Source organism: Schistocerca piceifrons, chromosome 3 (genome assembly GCF_021461385.2).
Source record: "Schistocerca piceifrons isolate TAMUIC-IGC-003096 chromosome 3, iqSchPice1.1, whole genome shotgun sequence".
In the NCBI taxonomy this organism is placed as follows: domain Eukaryota; kingdom Metazoa; phylum Arthropoda; class Insecta; order Orthoptera; family Acrididae; genus Schistocerca; species Schistocerca piceifrons.
The window spans coordinates 191,657,963-191,680,814 of NC_060140.1; the positions used below are offsets into that span (position 1 = coordinate 191,657,963).

Genomic DNA, 22,852 nt, shown 5'->3' on the forward strand with positions numbered 1-22,852 from the left:
ATATCATGTTCAGTGGGATTGCAGCCCCATGATATCCTTAGAGAAGAGCTGAATCATCCGGGGTACATCATCAGTGTCAAAGGTTATCAAGGACATCATTCTCTTGCACATCATACTGCAGACTCGTTTTTGGGCTGCGAAATGTGTGTAAATGGACAACCCAAGGGAAGGGATAGTGTCAATGATGCCCTTTACATTGTGATAGGAACAACTGAAACAAAACAATCAATACAGTCGATTGCTGGAAATCAACAGACTCATATGGTTGTAGATTTACATATTGTCTGCATTATTCATTCATTCTTTTGAGTGAAGCCAGTCTATGGGAGCAACTGAATGGACAATTGAATCAGTTGGCTGTAGTTTTACATATCTGTTTGATTATTACTCATTCATTTCTTATGCATGAAAACAGTCTCTGCAAGCAACTGAATGAAAACAGTTGACACAATCTGGTAGTGTTTTGTGTACTGACTGGGTCATTCATTCTTTCTTTACAAGTGACACCAGTCTTTTGTATTTCTGTCAGCTGAAGCATGTATTCATTCATTCAATGAATTGAAAACACTGTTTAGTGGTGTAGTTGACTGAGTTATCAATTATTCTTCTGAGTGAAACTAGTCTGTAGTGCTTTCGTTAGTTTAAGAAAAACAGTGGTATACAATACAAACTGGGGTATATACAGGGTGCTCTATTGATTGTGACCGGGCCAAATATCTCACGAAATAAGCGTTAAACAAAAAAACTACAAAGAACGAAACTTGTCTAGTTTGAAGGGAGAAACCAGATGGCGCTATGGTTGGCCCGGTAGATGGCACTGCCATAGGTCAAACGGATATCAACTGTGTTTTTTTAAAATAGGAACCCCCATTTTTTATTACATATTTGTGTAGTACGTAATAAAATATGAATGTTTTAGTTGGATTACTTTTTTCGATTTGTTACAGATGGTGCTGTAACACAATTTTAGAAACACAGTTGGTAACAAGTAGGTTTTTTAAATTAAAATACAGAACATAGGTACGTTTGAACATATTATTTCGGTTGTTCCAATGTGATACATGTACCTTTGTGAGCTTATCATTTCTGAGAACGCATGCTGTTACAGCGTGATTACCTGTAAATACCACATTAATACAAAAAATGCTCAAAATGATATCTGTCAAACCTCAATGCATTTGACAATACATGTAACGACATTCCTCTCAACAGCGAGTAGTTCGCCTTCTGTAATGTTCGCACATGCATCGACAATGGGCTGACGTATGTTGTCAGGCATTGTCGGTGGATCACGATAGCAAATATCCTTCAACTTTCCCCACAGAAAGAAATCTGGGGACGTCAGATCCGGTGAACGTGCGGGCCATGGTATGGTGCTTCGACAACCACTCCACCTGTCATGAAATATGGTATGCAATATCACTTCAACCGCACGCGAGCTATGTGCCGGACATCCATTATGTTGGAAGTACATCGCCATTCTGTCATGAGGTGAAACATCTTGTAGTAACATCGGTAAAACATTATGTAGGAAATCAGCATACATTACACCATTTAGATTGCCATCGATAAAATGGGGATCCTTCCTCCCATAATGCCGCACCAGACATTAACCCGCCAGGGTCGCTGATGTTCCACTTGTCGCAGCCATCGTGGACTTTCTGTTGCCCAATAGTGCATATTATGCCGATTTACATTACCACTGTTGGTGAATGACGCATCGTCGCTTAATAGAATGCATACAAAAAATCTGTTATCCCGTAATTTCACTTGTGCCCAGTGGCAGAACTGTACACGATGTTCAAAGTTGTCACTATGCAATTCCTGTTGCATAGAAATATTGTATGTGTGTAATCGATGTTGATGTAGCATTCTCAACACCGATGTTTTTGAGATTCCCAATTCTTGCGCAATTTGTCTGCTACCAATGTGCAGATTAGCCACGACAGCAGCTAAAACACCTACTTGGGCATCATCATTTGTTGCAGGTCATGTTTGACATTTCACATGTGACTGAACACTTGCTGTTTCCTTAAATAATGCAACTATCTGGCGAATGGTCTGGACACTTGGATGATGTCATCCAGAATGCCGAGCAGCAAACATTACACACGCCCGTTGGGCATTTTGATCACAATAGCCATCATCAACACGACATCGACCTTTTGCGCAATTGGTAAACGGTCCATTTTAACATGGGTAATGTATCATGAAGCAAATACCGTCCGCACTGGCGGAATGTTATGTGATACCACGTACTTATACGCTTGTGACTATTACACCGCCATCTATCACAAAGCGAAAAAAGTGGTCCAAATAAAACATTCATATTTCTTTACGTACTACATGAATATGTAATAAAAGATGGGGGTTCCGACTTAAAAAAATGCAGTTGATATCCGTTTGACCTATGGCAGCGCCATCTAGTGGGCCAACCATAGCACCATCTGGTTCCCCCCTTCAAGATAGACGAGTTTCATTCTTTATAGTTTTTTCATTTGACGCTTTTTTTCGTGAGATATTTGGTCTGGTCACTATCAATGGACCACCCTGTATATCTCCAGACCCCCAGAGGGTAGCTCCACCATCAGGCATACGCGAAGATCGCAGTGGGTGCGGCAAAGTTAAAACAAGTAATATACATACTTGTATATTTGTTTGATTGTGTACTGAAAGACTAATTCTTTGTTTCATTATTTAAAACTGATGAATAGATAGCTGTGCATTAAACCATTGCAGGTGCAATTAACACATAACTAATAAAGTGCTTTGTTGGGAGTACTAAGTTGAGCAAGCACAGAAGGGTAAGGGGAAAAATAAGGAACATGGCAAATTTTTGTGAATGTTTTCATTTTGTTTGTGTGATGATGTCCATTAATTAAAACCAGTTTAATCTAACTCTAAGGTTGCATCTGCATCCAGTACACTCCACATCAGTGTCAGTGTCCTTCTGCTGTTGCCAAAGGCAGGGCCAGAATGGCAGGTGACAGGAGGAGATGGTGAGTCACAGGTAGTGCAGGTTCTGCCAGTGATGTTCCCATGCTGGCCACCATGTCACCTCCTCACACCAGCTGCAACCCTGGCCCTGGCAGCAGCAGGAGGAGGCTATAGCAGTGGCACCATGTGCACACCCTAAAGACCATCGCCCCTCATAGGAAAGGGTGAGAAAGTATGTAAGTGGACTCACTCAGATGCAGAAACAGAGTGAAAACATTCGTATAACAGACAAGACTGACAGATACTTGTGCCAAAATGATTAGTGGAAAATCTCATATAAGATGTGAAACAAATACTAACAAAGAGATAGAGGGGCTGGCCAGTACTTACCTCAGCTCAGTACAGCTGATAGATACACATAAAACAGAACTGAAAATTTACATTCCTAGCTTTCGGAACTTTGTTCCTTCATCAGGGAGGAGAGAGGGGAAAAAAGGGAAGAAGGGGAAGTGGATTCAGTTACTCACAACCCAGGTTTTCACTGAAGAAGAGAAAGTGTTAAGATGACAGACGTAAGTGATAGCTAACAAAAGGGACAAAACAATGAAGGATGTGGACCATATAGGTGATCTAAATGATTAGTGGAAAATCTCATATAAGATGTGAAACAAATACTAACAAAGAGATAGAGGGGCTTTCACTGAAGAAGAGAAAGTGTTAAGATGACAGACGTAAGTGATAGCTAACAAAAGGGACAAAACAATGAAGGATGTGGACCATATAGGTGATCTAAATGATTAGTGGAAAATCTCATATAAGATGTGAAACAAATACTAACAAAGAGATAGAGGGGCTTTCACTGAAGAAGAGAAAGTGTTAAGATGACAGACGTAAGTGATAGCTAACAAAAGGGACAAAACAATGAAGGATGTGGACCATATAGGTGATCTAAATGATTAGTGGTTGTGAGTAACTGAATCCACTTTCCCTTCTTCCCTTTTTTCCCCTCCTCCTCCCTGATGAAGGAACAAAGTTCCGAAAGCTAGGAATGTAAATTTTCAGTTCTGTTTTATGTGTATCTATCGGCTGTACTGAGCTGAGGTAAGTACTGGCCAGCCCCTCTATCTCTTTGTTAGTATTTGTTTCAGATACTTGTGTCAGCCAGTTGTCTCACATTAACTGAAACCACTCAAACCTGGAGAGTAACTTGGCTGCAAACCCATTTCATTCAGTTGTTTCATTGTACTGCAAAATCTGACTGGACCAAAAAGCAACTGACTGGCCAATTAGTTGTTGAAAACAGTCTGTTGTCCCATCCTTACCTTTATGCCTCCTCCTGAGGTGTTTTTGCATTCAATTCTGAGTGGGAGTGAAATGTTTTCCTCGGCCACCCATAAGACAACCACCTAATTTCAACACTGGGCCTCTGTCCCACTGTATGAAACATCCTGTTGGACACAATTTTGACAAAATTTGGTACCAACGTGACATCACTAATGCATCATATACCTCACATGAACTTCTGGACTATGACCTTTTTTTTTTTTTTTTTTTTTTTTTTTTTGCACGAGTTGACACCTTGCTGTTTGAAAAGTCACCAAGCCAAAGGGTGACACTGCAACGTACCACACTTTTGCACCATTACAGAAGTAGGTTGTAGATACCTTTGAACCAAATTTCACATTTCTGTGTAGAAATGGGGAAAATGACAGGATTGCAAGAAAGTGACCCTTTCAATTTTTTTGCACAGTGTACTTTATGTTATCCTAATTATTGCATCTGCAAGTGGTTCTTAAAAGTATATTGTTCCCAGTTCTGTCTTTTCCTTTGAACTTAGTATTTGAACTAGATGTTTATTAAAGCCTGTATCAGTGAAGTGATGCATACACCCTCCTTGATTAGCAACTGATCTAAAGCTGTTTCGCAAGTGTCTATTACTCAGGTAGCACAGCATTTACATTGTAGGATGTACCAAGGTTCAATCAGTCCTCTCAGTTTCTGGTTCTTGTAAGAAAGTCAATGTTAAAGTCTCCACAAATTATCAAAGCCGACTCCATTTTTTTCTCCAAAAAATAAAAATAAAAAATAAAAAAACCATGAAGGAATTATCTGAATGAGACACAAATTAGAAGACATGATGTACACGTACAGACAAACACATGACTACAATTCCAGTAAAATTGGATGATTTATTCAAGAGGAAAAGCTTCACGAATTGAGCAAGTGCATAATGTGTCGGTCCACCTCTAGCCCTTACACAAGCCATTATCTGGTTGGCATTTATTAATAAGAGTTGTTGGATGTTCTGAGGGATATTGGTCAAATTCTGTCCAACTGGTGCATTATACTGTCAAAATCCTAAGGCGGCTGGAGGGCCCTGCCCGTTATGCTCCAAACATTCTCAACTGGGGAGATATCCAGTGATCTTGTACGCCAAGGCAGTGTTTGGCAATCACAAAGAGAATTAGTAGAAACTCTCACTGTGTACAGGAGGCCATTATCTTGCTGAAATGTAAGCCCAGGATAGCTTGCATGAATTGCAACAAAACAGTGCCTAGAATATCTCCGACATACCACTGTGTTGTAACGGTGTCACAAATGATACCCAAAGAGGTCCTGCTAGGAAAAGAAATGGCAAGCCAGACCAGCACTCCTGGTTGTCTTGCCGTATGATGGGTGACAGCCAGGTTAGAATCTCACAACTGTTCAGGGCATCTCCAGATACATCTTTGGCTTGGAATACCATTGATGGAAGTAGAATTATCTTCATTCACGAGTCCTGCTTTGAACTGACCCTCGATGAGGTGAAGACTTGGTTGGAGATAGCAAAGGGCAGCAATGATATACCAATCTGACTGTCATTCGCCATATGGCTCAATGCTGAGGAGTGTTGGTCTGGGGTGCCATTTCTTTTCATAGCAGGAACCCTTTGGTTCTATCTGCAACACCCTTGCAGAACACCAGTACTTCAATACATTGTGAGCAGATGATTCTTCATTCACATTAGTGTATACCATGGTGAAATCATAATGCTTAGTTATAACATTATAAAGTGTGAGCTAATAAGCAGCTAAGAAAAGGAAAGTAATAATTAATTGGAAACACAAATACTTTAGGACTAAAGCAGACCACTTATCGAACAATAGAAGTATTGAGTTCTCAACAGGTACAAAAAAAAAAAAAAAAAGAATAACAACTTGATAGCTTTCAGTTGAATCATTTTATTAGGTAGAGTACAAATTGTGTGTGTGTGCATGGGGTAAGTGTGAGGGGGGGCAGAAGGGGAGCATGCATGCACACTGCATATATAAGTGGACTCAGCTTGTTAAAAGAATCATCCAAAAACTAGCAAGACTGCATTCTTTTTTGTGTGCCTGTTGATGACTCAATGCTTCTACTGTTCGGTGAGTGATCTCCTTTACTCCCAACTTAATTACATTCTGCCAGAACTTTCCCTTGCCATATTAACTGGAAATGTACTAGCTATATGGCCATCAGTTCACCACATTACATATCACAAGCAAGCATCAACATATTCATTCAAGAAATACTATTAATACCAAGCAATTCTTCTCACCTGTTTATTCTGTAAGCCATGTGACCATATTCGTTCTAGCAAGTCACACAGGCTAGCAATGAGCGTGTTTTCTTCAACACCTACAAGTGAGACCTCACCGTGACCAAGTTCAACAGCTTCTGTTCCCATCTTCTCCACCAACATGCGCTTTGTCTTGCTTTTACAATCCTGAAACATTTTTGATGTGATTGAAGACTGACACATCTGTTTTGTTTAAAAAATAAAATTAGCTTACAATAAACTATCGTATTAACTGTTATCTGGTTAAATAACTGCTTAAATTTCTATTTGACAGAAAGAAAGTCTGATAAAAATGTTTGTTTAATGAAATAACAATTTACAACATGTGTAGTAGAAAACTGAAGACAACTAATCATACAGCTGAAAAAGTAATGAAAGGAAAGGCAAGCTATGAAGGATAACACAGACAAAGATTAAAATAGGTAAATTAATATAGGTAAACAAGTATACAGTCATTCTTATACAGTGTAATTATAAAATCCATGAAACATTTTTTAAAATTCATAAAGATAAATGGAGAAGAACATCACAAATGATACAGTATGTGAATGCCAAGTTTTTTTAAACAGTGTTTATAAAGTTCTGTGTGTCCACCATTTGTTACTCGGCAAGCATCTAATCGGTAATCCAATTCTACCCATACTCCTCCCTATGAGTCAGGAGCGATAGTAAGAATAGCTGCTGTTATATAGTGTTGCAAGTCTTCAAGGTTTTGTGGTAAAGGTCGAACATAAACACTATCCCTGATATAACTCCAAAAGGAAAAAAATCTTAAGGCATCAAGTCCACCAACTGTGGTGGCCACTTGGGTAGTGCCAGGTCAGTGGCCACAACATATCAACGACAGTTTGTGGTGCCCCTGTCAGGAATTTTCCAAACTAATTTGTCAGCATCACACTCGAAAAAATTTTTACAGTTTGCCGTTCACATACTGTATCATTTTTTATATTATGTTATATTTAGCAACTGCCCTTGTTAGTTCCGTCTAGTATGCACCCCACACATTTTAGCAATTGTCTGTCATTTTGTGTGCAGTCTCCTTTGTAGACTGATTGCATTTCACTAGTATTTTACAATGTAGTGAAGTCTGCCACCTGCTTTACCTACACCTGAGCCAATGTGATCACTCCACTTCATGCAGCTGAAAATAGTAACGTGCAAGTATCTGTAAGAGTTGACTTTTTCAACTGTGACTCATTGATACTGTAGTCGTAAGATACACCGGTTTTTTGTTTTGTTAAGTGAAAAGTTTTATCCTGGCCTAACCGAATATTTCTGCAACTTTTTTGGACGTTAGTTCATTATAGATAACTGCATCATTCAAAAATCAGAGGATACCATTAATATTGTCTACTAGATCATCAAAACAAAACATGAACAGCAAGGCTCCCAACACACTTTGCTGGAGCACAGCTGAAATTATTTCTACATCTGTCAATGACATTCCAACCAAGATAACATGCTGTCCTCCTCACCAAGAAATCCTCAATCCAGTCACAAATCTTTGATGTTATTTCACACGATCATATTTTAAATAATAATCATATGTGTGATACTCAGTCTGAAAGTCAAGAAATACTGCATCTATCTCATTGCCTTGATCCATAGCTTCCAGGATGTCATGTGACAAAAGTGCGAGTTAGGTTTCACTTGACCGTTGTACCCAGAATTCATGCTGGTTGGCATGGAAGGGGTAATTCTGCATTCTAAGATTTTAAAACTAATGGATGTCAAGGATATTGGACAGTAATTTTGTTGATCTCTTCTGCTGCCCTTCCTGTAGGCACGTGTGACTTACTATTTCTTCCCGCCACTGGGCATAAGATTTTGTTCAAGGGATATCTTCATAATATTATGGTTAAAAGGAGGGCTACCTCAACCACAAATTTGGTACAGAATCTGATAGTAATTCCATCACGCCATGCAGCCTTATTCAATAATGATTTCAGGTGTTTCTCAATGACACTTGCATTATGATTTCACTCATCTTTGCACTGGTATGAGAACGACATTGGGACTATACTGCTGGGTTTTCCTTTTTAAAGAAACAGCTGAAAACATAGTTAAGAATTTCTGTTTTTGTTCTGCTACCCTTAATTTTAGTTCCAGTCTTGTCGATGAGAGTCAAGATGCCCTCTTTTTAACCATTTACGTTCCTATTTGTGTTTGCCATCTGAGTTATCGGCCGTTTTACCAAACGACACTCAGGCTGTCGACTGCGTTTTACTTTTTATCCATCATAGCAATATGGCGTACGCCATTTAATTTTTAGTTTCGGACCTCTGTTTCTCTATGGTGCATTTTATAGACCTTTCTCCATGTCACTGTTTTGGGATTAACTTCTTGTTTGGGATTAACTTGTTGTTTTTAATTCCTCTCTTTGTCTTTGTGTTCTACAGTTTTGACATGGGCGTATATCACCCTAGTTGTTTTTGAGACCTAAAACAAAGCAAAACAAACACTGATTTTGGATCTAATATTTTGCAATGATAGACTTCGAAGGCTTCATAAATTGCCTCCTTTACACCCACACTATATATGCTTTGTTTTATACTTATTATGTGCATCTGTTTCCTTAGGAGTTTCTTTACACTGACTATATATCATGGAGAGTCCCTCCCATCATGAACTGTACATGTCTATCCAGTGTATGGAATAATGAAACATACCAAGATTAACTAATAATAGTACACAACATACCTTTCTTACACACTTCATGATAAACTGTGACTTCACTGCATGTACACATATTTGCGATTATGTCATTTTCAATTTATGCTAATCAATGTGTAATGAAACTAGGAATAAGAACTGACCTCCAGAATACAATATGTTGACTGAAATTTCTTAAATTGAGGAGAAAATATGAACATCATGCAGACAAATGTTAAGTCTATAGTATTAAGCATGCAATGGAGTACCTTTATCTACATGAAATGAAAGGAACTGGAGTTTGAGGTTAGTGCTCTTGTAGATAATTAGGATGGTAATTTATTTGTGATTAAATCTTACATATTTTTATACAAACAGTTAAAAGAACTTATTTTACTCAGTTTATTACAGAAAAACTTTTTAAGTAATATTTTTGTCAGTTACAAACACAATATACTTCTTCTTGAGCTTTTGTCAAATGTGAAATTATTTATATTAGTCTTTTTTCACTGTAAATGTAATGAAACTCTAACTGATTAAAGTATGACTTGTTTTCAAAATTTTATTTAAGACTTGATGTTAGGACAATGTAGTTACTTACATAACCTGGAAGTTGAAGTTTATTTGAGAAAATATGTAACCTCTTCCACATCATGCACATAATTAACAAACAAAAAATCTAGGTATTTTGCTCTGTGAAGCATTAATTTACTGAGAACTTACATTTCCTATTTCAAAATTCTTACGATATTGGAAAAAATCTGAGAAAATATAATCTTGTACTAAAATACCTTTTTTATGTCAATGCTCATAAATTTAAATGAAGCAGGAGCATCAACCATTCTTTTAAGCTTCAGTCATAATCTCTCAGTTAAAAATTTCAAGTTCCTCATTGAGATTCCTGTGTCTTCAGAGCATGACTATGTTTCACAGTGCTGCTTCAAAGTTACTGTAAGTGTTAGAAGCTTAAATTTGTGATAGATATTTTGTTAGTGCAGTCTGTGTCTGGAGAATGTAAATGTAACACATGCAAACTTGCAGATAAAATATTGTATTTAATATATGTTGTAAAATGCTGAACCCAGACAGATTGATATAATACCATTAAATTTATGAAAGAGTGAGATCACAGGTGCACAATAATTGAAGTAAGAAAGAAAAGATGGGTTTATGTGAGAGTGACTCCTATACTCAATGATCGGAATATTGGACACATGATAAGTTAGGCATGAAGAATTCAAGAGCTAACAGTTATTGCAAAGGATTATATACATGACATAGTAATAAAATGTAATTAGCAAGTCAGCAATTTTTAGTAAATTATAAATACTAGAACTTTCAGAGTATTCCTACACACACTGCTCCAAATCTATTTGTTCTCTATGGAAAAAATGTTTGAATCAAAACAATTTGTTGCTTAAGAATAAGAATAATACGATTTGGTATGTATTCATTTAAAGTAAAGAAAGACTTCTGCTGTATTAGTAGTATCAGAAAATTAAATGGAGAGATACAAACAGCAGCCATATCATCCTGGTCAACATAAGGTTGAGGAGTCTAAATCTACATCTAACATCAACATGAAATATTGCTTTTTTGAATAATTAAGAGAATATGCCCCAATCTTTTAATTAAACGTAAAATACATTAAGAATAAATTTTCCCCTGCATGTAAATCTGCAAAGTAAGGACAAAAGGTCACAATTTAATGTAAGGAATGTATTTTTTTGCTGTTCTGGTACAGGAAGATCAAGAGAAATGTTTATGTATCGAAACTGTAAAGCAAGTTGAAGGCAGTCGCTGTAATTTGTTTTTGGATTACTGGTATATAAAAGCAGGAGCTGTGAGCGCTCTCTCTCTCTCTCTCTCTCTCTCTCTCTCTCGTTTTTTTTACAATGGCTGTTTCAAAAATGTGTCACTCTGTAATGTTTGGCAAATAATTATGCTAATTTAATTTCAAAAGCCATGTTTTAATTAAGATTGTACTTTCCTTTTTCATTAATTCCACATATCAAATTATTATGCTACATTTTAGAAATTTTTCAGGCTACAGCGAAGGAGAGTTGTCGACGATTTGTTTGGTGGCCACAGCCGAATGCTACTAGTGTTCAGTTGGCTATTACTTTAGAAAACTTTTATTTCAGTGTCCCTGAGATCTCTTTTACGGGTCTCTTCTATCAGTAACCAGGCAATGTAATTACAGAAACTGCCTTTTTTTTTTTAACATCGGCCACTGGCCTCTGAACAATGCCATGAGCCTACATTCTCGTCGGTCTGATGGGAATCTGATGCTGGTTGGTGGAATATATAATTTCATCATCAACAAGTAAAAAATTTTTTACGCACCATTTCATCATTTCGGAAGTATTGCCACCAGCAAAATCAATAAATTTAGTATTAAATTATACATTTTTTTTAACAAACCAGTTGTATTAAATACACCTACATCTACATGGATACTCTGCAAATCACATCAAATGCCTGGCAGAGGGTTCATCAAACCACCTGTGAACCATACATCTTTGTAACAGAATATGCAAATAGGATATGACTGCATGTAATAAAAAGTGACAAATTGTAGCATAGTGGACAAAATGGAATTAATTATCAAAGATAAATTACTGCAACAGCACTTAAACTTGCTTTACCCAAATGAACAAATTGTGAAGGCAGGGAATGGTTATACTTGCAGTTGCTTATAGTAAGTTGAAGTTCATATTTCAAAGGCAGTTTCACAGCTTTGTGTATTTTGAAAGGATATTTACCATTATCAAATAACAATGCATCAATATTTATGAGTGTCACCAAAATTTTTATAGTTGTTGGTGATAAACAAATAACTGATAGTTGTACAGCCACAAAGAGCCTGTCATAACTGGTTTTCTGTAAACATTCATATTAAGAGGGATATCTGTTTACATTTAAAGACACAACAAAGATATTTAATTGCTGTTCCTGCATATGTAGCACCTACTTTCATGTGTTTTATAGTTGCAAGGTTGCTTTGCATTACACGAGTGAGTCTGGGTGCACTGAATGATTGGTTTTGAGTCAAATGTACACATAACAGCACATTAATTGCAAATCATCTGTGCCTCTTAAATCATGTTAATACTCATCTGCATTGCTTATTTCCTTTTTAAATATTAGCACGAATTAGGAGAGCAATGGTTTTTCTATAATAGTGTTTTATTATGTGCCATACATTCTTAATCTACAATCCAACTACATAACTATCGTTAACTATAATTTTAGTATTTATGTTGGCCTGCTAAATGTGATTCTTTTATGAGGTTACATTCTTACTTATGTTTTCTATACAACAGCTGTAGTACCTTAAGAAGTTTTTCAACAAAGGTCCAGTTCGTTTGAGCAATAAGAGCAGGACTTAAATCTGTGCCAAATCTTGGTGGTCGCATGCTGTCCATGGATTGATCCCCATCAATCGATAGCTGCCGTTCCTTCTGGTGCCATCTAGGTGTGTTAGTTATTCGTTTGCGTAACCTACAAAACAAAATGTCATGACTATATTCTATTTTCTAAAAATTACTTAAGGAACTACGCACTACAAATTTTCGAGACATACAGTACAAGGAAAGAGCGCTAAAATGTCACAGTATTCATGAATAATTATTTGCACAAATTTGTGTCTTTCTTTGATTCTAGTGGGATTATCAGGATGGGTATAGGTGTAGCTGCCACCATGGAGTCTAGTGGATGCACCAAAAGCAGCACCAGTTTCGATTAATACACAGTATTTCGTTTCTGTCCTCACGTGCTTTTTTGTTGTGAAGAAGTGAACTGTATCTGTGTACTTTACTGCATTGACTAGTGTATACTAACTTTTGCACATATAGCAGTATTTAAATTGCATCCAGCAACTGCTTGAGTAAACATTATGGTATTGCTGCTATCACAACACCTATTGATTAGCTCATCCTGGCCATTCAACACATAAATCTCTGGGTGGAAGATTAATTTGACACATGATTGTCACATTACACCTTACAAACATGTTTGAGGTATGAATGAGATTTTCACTCTGCAGCAGAGTGTGCGGTGATATGAAACTTCCTGGCATGTTAAAACTGTGTGCTGGACCAAGACTCAAACTCGCGACCTTTGCCTTTCACGGGCAAGTGCTCTACCATCTGAGCTACCAAAGCACGACTCACGCTCTGTCCTCACAGCTTTGCTTCCACCAGTACCTTGTCTCCTACCTTCCAAACTTTACAGAAGATCTCCTGCGAACCTGCAGAACTAGCACTCCTGAAAGAAAGGATATTGCGGAGACATGGCTCAGCCACAGCCTGTGGGATGTTTCCAGAATGAGATTTTCACTCTGCAGTGGAGCGTGCGCTGATATGAAACTTCCTGGCAGAATAAAACTGTGTGCCAGACCGAGACTCGAACTCGGGACCTTTGCCTTTCGCGGGCAAGTGCTATACCATCTGAGCTACCCAAGCATGAGGTAGGCAGGTGGAAGGTAGGAGACGAGGTACTGGGGGAAAGCTGTGAGGACAGGGCATGAGTCGTGTTCGGGTAGCTCAGATGGTAGAGCACTTGCCTGCAGAAGGCAAAGGTCCCAAGTCCGAGTCTCGGTCCGGCACACAGTTTTAATCTACCGGGAAGTTTCATGTTTGAGGTATTTGCCATTGCTGAATGTACATTTAAGCCAGCATAGGATGCACCATCTGCTGAGACTGAGGCTTATCTTCCTAAAATGTCCGGACAAGTGCATAGGGTGGGACTGCTTGTCACTCCAATGCAAGACAGATGATTGAGTCCTTAGGGAAATAGAGGGCAGGTCAGGAAGGATGGAAGGTCAGTATCTACTTTGTTTGCTTGCCAGAGGTAGTGTCCAACATGTTGAGGGGACTCTGCCGGCCTGGACTGCGCACACTGGGTGAACCTGGATGCAAACGCTGGCTCGTATCAGCACAAATAACATCTGTCACCTGGGTTCAAAGGCCATTATTGGTTCCTACATGTGACTGGATGCTTCGATGAATACTAGCCTCACACATGGGGTGGAAGCTCAGCTAGCTCTCTGCAGCATCATTGCCAGAAGTAACTGTAGTGCTCTGACTTGGAGCTGAATAGAAGTCTTGCACCTGAAACTCAGATGATTCTGTGATGAATGTGGATTTCTCTACCTTTGCTATTATGTAGAGAGTTGTAGGAAACCCCCTGCCAAATACGCCAGGCACAGACTACACAAAGGAAGCGGCTATCCTCATTAATTAAAGAGAGTAACATTTGTCATAGAAGACTGGAGAAAGAAAATGTTAAAATTAGTTAACTGCAGGAGTGTCTATGGAGAGGTCCCAGAACTAGTCTCTCTTACAAACAGTGACACTGCCCACATTCTACTCAGGACAGCGAGTGGCTGAGATCTGATGCTGACAGCAATAAAATTTTTAATTCTGAAAGGAATGTGTATCACAAATACAGCCTGACTGCCAGTGACAGAGCTGTAAGGAGCATGATAATATCTAGTGAGGTTGTACAGGTGCCAAATGCAAAATAACTTTGATCAAAGTAAGTGTTAAAGATGGACCAAACATGATCATCAGATGATTTTATAAAGCCTCTGACACAGTAGCAGTAGTGACAGAGCATTTGAGGAGATTAGAGAAGATTTCACATAAATTTCCTGGTCATTTTCTGGCATTAGGTAGAGATTTCATCTCACCAGCTATATGCTGAGAGACTCAAAATTATTAAGGGGAATACTAAAGACATGGAATCTTGTTCAGTTCTTCTAAATTCATTATCCGAAAATTACTTTCAGCATCCAGTCAGCGAACCAACTCTGAAGGTAACATATTAGATCTTCTGCGCAATGACAGTCCTGAACATGTTGACTCAGCACAGAACACAAAACCATGATAATGAAGCCACTATAGTATCACTGAATATAGTTGTAAATATACACAGTTACAAAGCTATTTCTGCTTACCAAGAGTGAACAAAAGAAAATTCAGATTACTTGAGAAGTCAACATGAGGAACTCACCTCCAGGAGCAAAACTGACAAGCATCAATGGAGAAAGTTAAAGAGTACTGTACAAAATGCCTTAGACAGGTATGTGCCAAGCAAGTTGTGAGGTGTTGGAAAAGCCCACTGTGGTTCAACAGCCATTTTAGATAGCTGCTACAGAAGCAAAGAGAGCTTTACTTTAAATTTAAATGTAGCCAAAGCCTCACAGACAAACGAAAACTGAAAATCAGTGTGGAGAGCCACACATGAAGCATTCAAAAAATTCTAAAGTAAAATTTTATCTATCAGCTTAACAGAAAATCCTAATAAGTACTGGTCTTATGTTAAATCAGTAAATTGATGGAAGCCATCTGTCCACTCTGTGACCATCATGTCATACAAGCAGAGGATGACGGACAGCAGGCAGACACACTGAATGCCTCTTTCCAAAACTGCTTCAATGAGGACGATTGTACTATGCTACTTTCTTTAAACTGTCACGTGGATATCAAAATGAGAGGTATCAAAATAAGTGACCATAGGATTGAAAAGCTACTGAAATCACCCAACAGAAGACTGGTCACTGGACCTGATGAGATAACAATACAATTCTACATAGAGTATGCAGCAGTAGTGTACTGTATGCCACTGGATAAGTGAAGCATTTCTAGTAATTGGAAGAAAGAGCAGTAATTCCCACTTTCAAGAAGGGTCATGAAATACATGTACAAAACTACAGGGTTATATCTCTGACATAGGTCTGTTGTACAATTTTGGAACACATTTCACACTCATTTATTATGACCTTTCTGAAGGCTGAAAATATCTTCTTTAGGAATAAACATCATTCTTGAAAAGAATAATTGTATGAAACCCAGCTCACTCAGTTCATGCACAAGACCCAGCAAGCAGTAGGTACAGGTGTCCAGGTTGATGCTGTGTACTTTGACTTCCACGACACATTCTATACAGTTCTGCACTGCTGCCTAATGAACAAAATAAGACTGACTGGAGTATCAGACCAGCTGCATGATTATACAATTATACAATTGCAAAACGACGACTGGAACCAGTTACCTCCAAAAATTATCTAGATGTATGAGCATGGAGTGATTTTGAGAACAATCATATAAAACTAACTGCAGGAAAGGTAGTCAATAGACAGATTCATTGGAAATTTAGTCCAACAACAAAGGAAGTAGCTTACAAAACCCCTCTTTGACCAATATTTTAATATTGCTCATCAGTTTGTGATCCACACCAGATAGGATCAACAGATGACATAGAAAAGATCCAAAGAAGAGCAGTATGTTTCATTGCAGGTTAATTTAGTTAAGTGCATAAGCATAATGGAGGTGCTCAGTCAACATCAGTGGTAGACACAGTGAGAGAGGTGTTTTGTATCATGGTGTGGTTTACTGTTATAATTTTGAGAGCTCTTCCTACTATGTACATCTTGTGAAAAGACCATGAACATAAAATCAGAGAGATCTGAGTTCACACAGAGACTTACCAACAATGGCTAGAACAGGAAGGGCAGGAAGTGACATCTATACACAAAGTGTTCTCTGCTGCACACTAACGGGGTCTGCAGAGTCTAGATATTTCATTCCTGAATTAGCTCCCAAAGACAGGAAGTATGTGTAAATAGTGTAACATGATGCAGCCTAACATCCTAGAAGATAATATCTTTACATATAACAGGTTCACACCTAGATGTGACAGCCTTTTAACTGAAATTGCATATGTTCATTGCCAGGGCAGGCTGATGTTCAGTTACCATGTTTAGAATACTTGATTTTTACCAATCATCTGTGATTTAGAATTGCTATTAGGTATGACTTTCTGTCTTTTCTAATAAGGTATGTACTGACTCTTGGGATTAAAGCACAATTACAGACAAATATAATTAAGCTCCTTCTCCCTATGATTTAGTTGAGTTCTTCAAGGCTATGGTACAGTGAGTACATAGCAAGATTTAGAATAGATGCATCTGAAATTGTACTGCCAATCTCTACATTTGAGAAAGATCCCCTGGACTCAACCATATAGCCCAGTCACAGAAGACCAAAAAATGTTGATCAGAAAAAAATTGTGTAGTCACAAATTTTTGCTTAGTGTTGTGAGGGGGTGTCCCAAACAACATACAAGCAATCCTGACCAGTAATATTTTCCAGTAGAAAATTAAATTACATTAAATTTCCTACAAAAAATGTTTTCTCTGCAACTACCAGTTTCTGCATTGCACGGAAAGGAAAAAAATTGCTGATCAGTGAAAATACTGATGAAAATGAAATTCCAACATTAATCACAGTTGGGTGTTGAAATAAATTCAATGGCAACAAATGAAAATTTGTACTGGATCAGGACTCAAATCATGTAATTGAGGCAGGACTTTTATGGCAGGCCGATATTCACGTATTGGGATCTGGATAACTGCCTAAAAACTATATCCAGGCTGGCCAGCACACCGACCCTTGTCATTAATCCGCCAGATGGATTCGATCCAAGGCCAGTACACCTCCCCATCCCAGAAGTGGTGCATTGACATGTGTGACTATCCAGGCAGGTCACATGGAGTCCATAATTGAGGAAACCATTTTCTTTTATTGTAGAAGTGTAACAAAAAATCTATTTTCAATCAACTATTATACCCAATACCAACATCAGTAGCAAAGATACGATTTCAGTACTACGGAGAAGCATAATGCCCAATAATGTATACCCATGAATATACAAACCTGTGAGGTGGCTCTTTGAGCACCGAAGCATCCAAGAGTGGAAAACCACCAGTATTTCTGCTCGGAATCACACGCGAAGTTACAATTTCCTGGGGTGGAGAGACCACTACATCAACATTTGCTAGGCGCTTCTCTAGAAGTAGTTGAGAGTCCTGTATCGTAGTGCAGTGCTCATAGTCTGGTGTTCTCACAAAACCTTCTCCAAACCTTTTCCTGATAAAGAAAGACATGCTAGTTTTCTTTTCACCTAAACAACACAGCACACATGTAATTCACATTATTTTTGGATGAACTGAATGAATCACAACATATCATCTGATGGGCAGAGACATTTGCTTTCATTTTACTATTTGTTACTATGTGATGTGAACTATGTGACCAAAGAAATTAAATAGCACACATTATAGCTCAACATGAAAGAACTGAATAGACTCCTCACACTATTTTAACAGTTTTAGTTATTGTATTAATTTAATTTTTATTTTTCAAACAATGGAATATCCAGGGTGGAGTGTAACAATATTCCGAAAAGGAAAGTTCCCACTCACTATATAGCAGAGATGTTGAGTTGCAGATAGGCACAATAAAAAGACTGTCACAAATCAAGCTTTCAGCTAGGAAGGCCTTCGTCAAAAATAGACACACAGGTACACACTCACGCAAACGCAGCTCACACACACACGACTGCCATCTCAGGCAACTGCTAGCAGCAGCACCAGTGCATAATGGGATTGGTGACTGGATGGGGGTAAGGAGGAGGCTGGGGTGGGGAGGTTCAAAAATGGTTCTATGGCTCTGAGCACTATGGGACTTAACATCTATGGTCATCAGTCCCCTAGAACTTAGAACTACTTAAACCTAACTAACCTAAGGACAGCACACAACACCCAGTCATCACGAGGCAGAGAAAATCCCTGACCCCACCGGGAATCGAACCCGGGAACCCGGGCGTGGGAAGGTGGGGAGGAGGAGGGATAGTAGGGTAGTGGTGGTGGATAGTGATGTGCTGCTGGGGAGTGGGCAGGGATGAGATAGAGAGGGGTAGGGCAGCTATGTGCAGTCAGGAGGTTAGATCGAGAGCAGCGGGTGGGGGGGGGGGGGGGAGGGGGGTTAGCAGAAAAGGAGAGAAGTAAAAAGACTGTGTGCAATGGTGGAATGAGAGCTGTGTAGTACTGGAATGGGAACAGAGAAGGGACTGGATAGGAGAGGACAATGGCTAATGAAGGTTGAGGCCAGGAGGGTTACAGGAACATAGGATATATTGCAGGGGCAGTTCACACCTGAGCAATTCAGAAAATCTGGTGTTGGTGGGAAGGATCCATATGGCACAGGCTGTGAAGCAGTTATTGAAATTAAGGAGGTCATGTTTGACAGCATGCTCAGCAAAAGGGTGGTCTACTTGTCTCTTGGCCACAGTTTGTCAGTGGCCACTCATATGGATGGACAGCTTGTTGGTTGTCACGCCCGCAGAGAATGCAGCACAGTGGTTGCAAGTTAGCTTGTAGATCACATGACTGGTTTCACAGGTAGCCCTGCCTTTGATGGGATAGGTGATGTTTGTGACTGGACTGGTGTAGGTGATGGTGGGAGGATGTATGGGACAGGTCTTGCATCTAAGTCTATTAGAGGGGTATGAGCCATGAAGTAAGGAGTTGGAAACAGGGCTTGTGTAGGGATGCACACATATATTGTGTAGGTTCGGTGGATGGTGGACTACAAATGTGGGAGGGGTGGGAAGGACAGTGGGCAGGACATTTCTCATCTCAGTCGAAACCCTGGCGGAGAATGTAATTCAGTTGCTCCTATCCTGGGTGTTACTGACTTACGAGGGGAATGCTCCGCTGTGCCCAGACTGTGGGACTTTGGAAGGTGGTGGGAGACTGGAAAGATAAGGCACGTGAGATTTGTTTTTGTACAAGGTTGGAATGATAATTACAGTTTGTGAAGGCCTCAGTGAGGCCCTCGATATATTTTACTGCTTGTTACTGCAGATGTTACAACCACGAGTGGTGCTAGGCTGTACTGAATGGACTTCTTGGTATGGAATAGGTGGCTGCAATCAAATTGGAGGTATTGCTGGTGGTTAGTAGGTTTGATATGGACAGAGGTCCTGATGTAGCCATCTTTGAGGTGGAGATCAATATCTAGGAAGGTGGCTTGTTGGGTTGAGTATGACCAGGTGAAGCAAATGGGGGAGAAGTTGTATAGGTCCAGGAGGAATGTGGATAGGATGTCCTCACCCTGACTCCAGATCACAAAGATGTCATCAATGCATATGAACCAGGTTAGGGGTTTAGGATTCTAGGTGTTTAGGAAGGATGCCTCTAGATGGCCCATGAATAGGTTGGCACAGGATGGTGCCATGCGGGTGCCTGTAGTTGTACCCTGCATTTGTTTGTAGGTAATGCCTTCAAAGGAGAAGTAATTGTGGGTGAGGATATAGTTGGTCATGGTGACTAGGAAGGAGGTTTTTGGTTTGGAATTCATTGGGTGTTGGGAAAGGTAGTGTTCAATTTCAAAATTTCAACCCTATTTACTATCTCTCCACCATGTGTCATACTTATCACTGTTGTAGTACCCCTACATTTGCAGAGCTGAATATGTTGTGTCATTTTAAAATTGAGGGTGAGATCATTCGCAGAAAATTAGTCAATGATACTTTTAAGGATCTTATTTACCAGTTCTTCTGTTGCTGTATGTATGCTTGGACTGGTTACAATACTTTTGCCACCTACAAAAATAACTAATACTGCTTGTTGTATTTTACATGGAAGATCATTTACATATATGACTCACAGTCTTGGAGAACCCCATAAATGATTGCCCCCAGTTACAATAATGTCCATGGATTATACTGGTTGAATTATGAAGTACGACTTTCTGCATGTCATATCTAGCCAAATATGACATTATCCATTGGATGGCTATACCATCAATCACATAAAACTTCAGTTTACTTAGAAGATGAACTGTTTGTGTCAAACAATCACACTGAGGAAACATGTAAATAGCATTCGCAGTAGAGCAACTCTTCAAAATCCAAACTGTGATTTGCTAAGGATTTATCATTGCACATGTGTGATATTTTTCTCAACTACATCACCTTCACAATAATTTTGGAAAATGATATCAGTAGTGAAATGGTTTAGTATTTATTCACATCTCTCCTATCACCTTTCTTAAAGAGGGGTTTAACAATGGCATATTTTAGTCTCTGGAAAAATGCCTTGAGTTACTGATGCATTACATATTTCAGATACGACAGGGCTTATTATACGGGAACAGATATTTAATTCCCTATTGGAAACACCATCAAATCCAGACCCGCTTTGATTTTTGAGAGAATATATAAGTTTCTTAATAAAGAAGGAAAAGCTGATGATACGTTCATATGTCTGAATCTTATGAGAGTTGCTTTTTCACTGTACTCCCATGATTTTTCTTTTAATTGTTTGTCCCTATACTTACTACTATACTTACTAAATGATTATTTAATGTATTTATTACCAGCGACTCATCATTTACAGGCCTTCCATTCAGTTCGATATTGATGTTATGCTGTCTGTGGCTGGTCATCCTGCCTCTTATTTCAGTACATTCCATACAGCCTTAATTCTGTTGTCAGAATTACTGATTTCTGACATTATGTGGATGTTCCTTGTTTTTTTTAATAAACTTTCTTAGTAATTTTGAGTAGTTCTTGTAAAGCCCAACTACTGCAGGATTTCTTAATTGTTCTTGCCAACAGATACATTTCCATTTTCCATTCACAAGATAGTGGTAAGTGGTTTTCATGTGATTGTTTCATGTCCTTTTTGATAAGCTTATGTGAAAAGCTATTTTCAAATAATTATACGAATTTAGCATGGAGTAGATTAAATTATATGCCAGCATTTGGTTCATTATAAATTTCATTCCAGGTCATCTCTTGTAAGCTATTCTTAAAAACACCTGTCCAGGGCTCATTAATTATTCTAACTGGTTTCAACTGAAGAATATCCATCCCTCAGGCACTAACCTAAGTAACTATGCATCATGATCATAGAGAGAGCATTTGACACTCCATAAACAGTTATTTCTTGCTTTGAGCTTCACCAAAGAAAACATTATTAATTCTGGTCCTATTGTCTTTATCCATGCATGTTGGAAAAGATAATTACCTTCACCGAACTGTAGGATCCAAATAAACTTTCCAGATCATTTTTCCAATCAGAATCCTTTAGAAGATCTACACAGGAGTCACCAAGACTACTAACTACTTGCTGCTTTCTAACAGAAAGCATAGTAAGGAATCAGGCATAGTAAGGAATCCATATTCCTCATGAACAGTTCAAAATTTTACAGTGGGAATCGATATACTGTTACAATTAAAAGTGAACTATTTTTCAGTGTTCATTCACAAGCATACACTTTTGTTTACTGATCACTACAAAATTTAGGCGCGCAGTCCGGAACCGCGCGACTGCTACGGTCGCAGGTTCAAATCCTGCCTCGGGCATGGATGTGTGTGATGTCATTAGGTTAATTAGGTTTACGTAGTTCTAAGTTCTAGGGGACTGATGACCACAGATGTTAAGTCCCATAGTGCTCAGAGCCATTTGAACCATTTTGAACTACAAAATTTACTTGTCTCAATGTTTCTGAACTTCCTTCCTGTTTAGATATAATATATGTAACAACTCCTTTTCCCACATCAACTTTGCATGAATAAGATGCTAGAGCATAATCTGTTATATGTAACTTATCTAAGACTGTGCTTATGTGGTGCTCAGATATGCACAGGATGTCTATCTTTTCAGAGTTCTCTGCATTTTCCAAACAGACAAAAGCTAATCTACCTTATTACTCAATACTCTAACATTTTGATTAAATACGGAACTTCACTTTTCTGTGTGTCGTAGGCACTTTGTGGGGCTCTTCTATTATTTTGACTTCTTTCAGA

General features: G+C 38.7%; 1 protein-coding gene across 1 annotated transcript in view; it reads right to left on the reverse strand.

Annotated features, from left to right (window-relative positions):
* Nucleotides 1–22,852, reverse strand: part of LOC124787687 (DENN domain-containing protein 5B) — a 475,881-nt gene that overhangs the window by 59,818 nt on the left and 393,211 nt on the right. The window contains exons 10-12 of the mRNA XM_047254514.1: nucleotides 17,911–18,123; nucleotides 12,523–12,691; nucleotides 6,515–6,682 (exon numbers count right to left, since the gene is read on the reverse strand). Coding sequence (XP_047110470.1) covers nucleotides 6,515–6,682; nucleotides 12,523–12,691; nucleotides 17,911–18,123 — 550 coding nt within the window. The remainder of the gene's footprint in view (nucleotides 1–6,514; nucleotides 6,683–12,522; nucleotides 12,692–17,910; nucleotides 18,124–22,852) is intronic.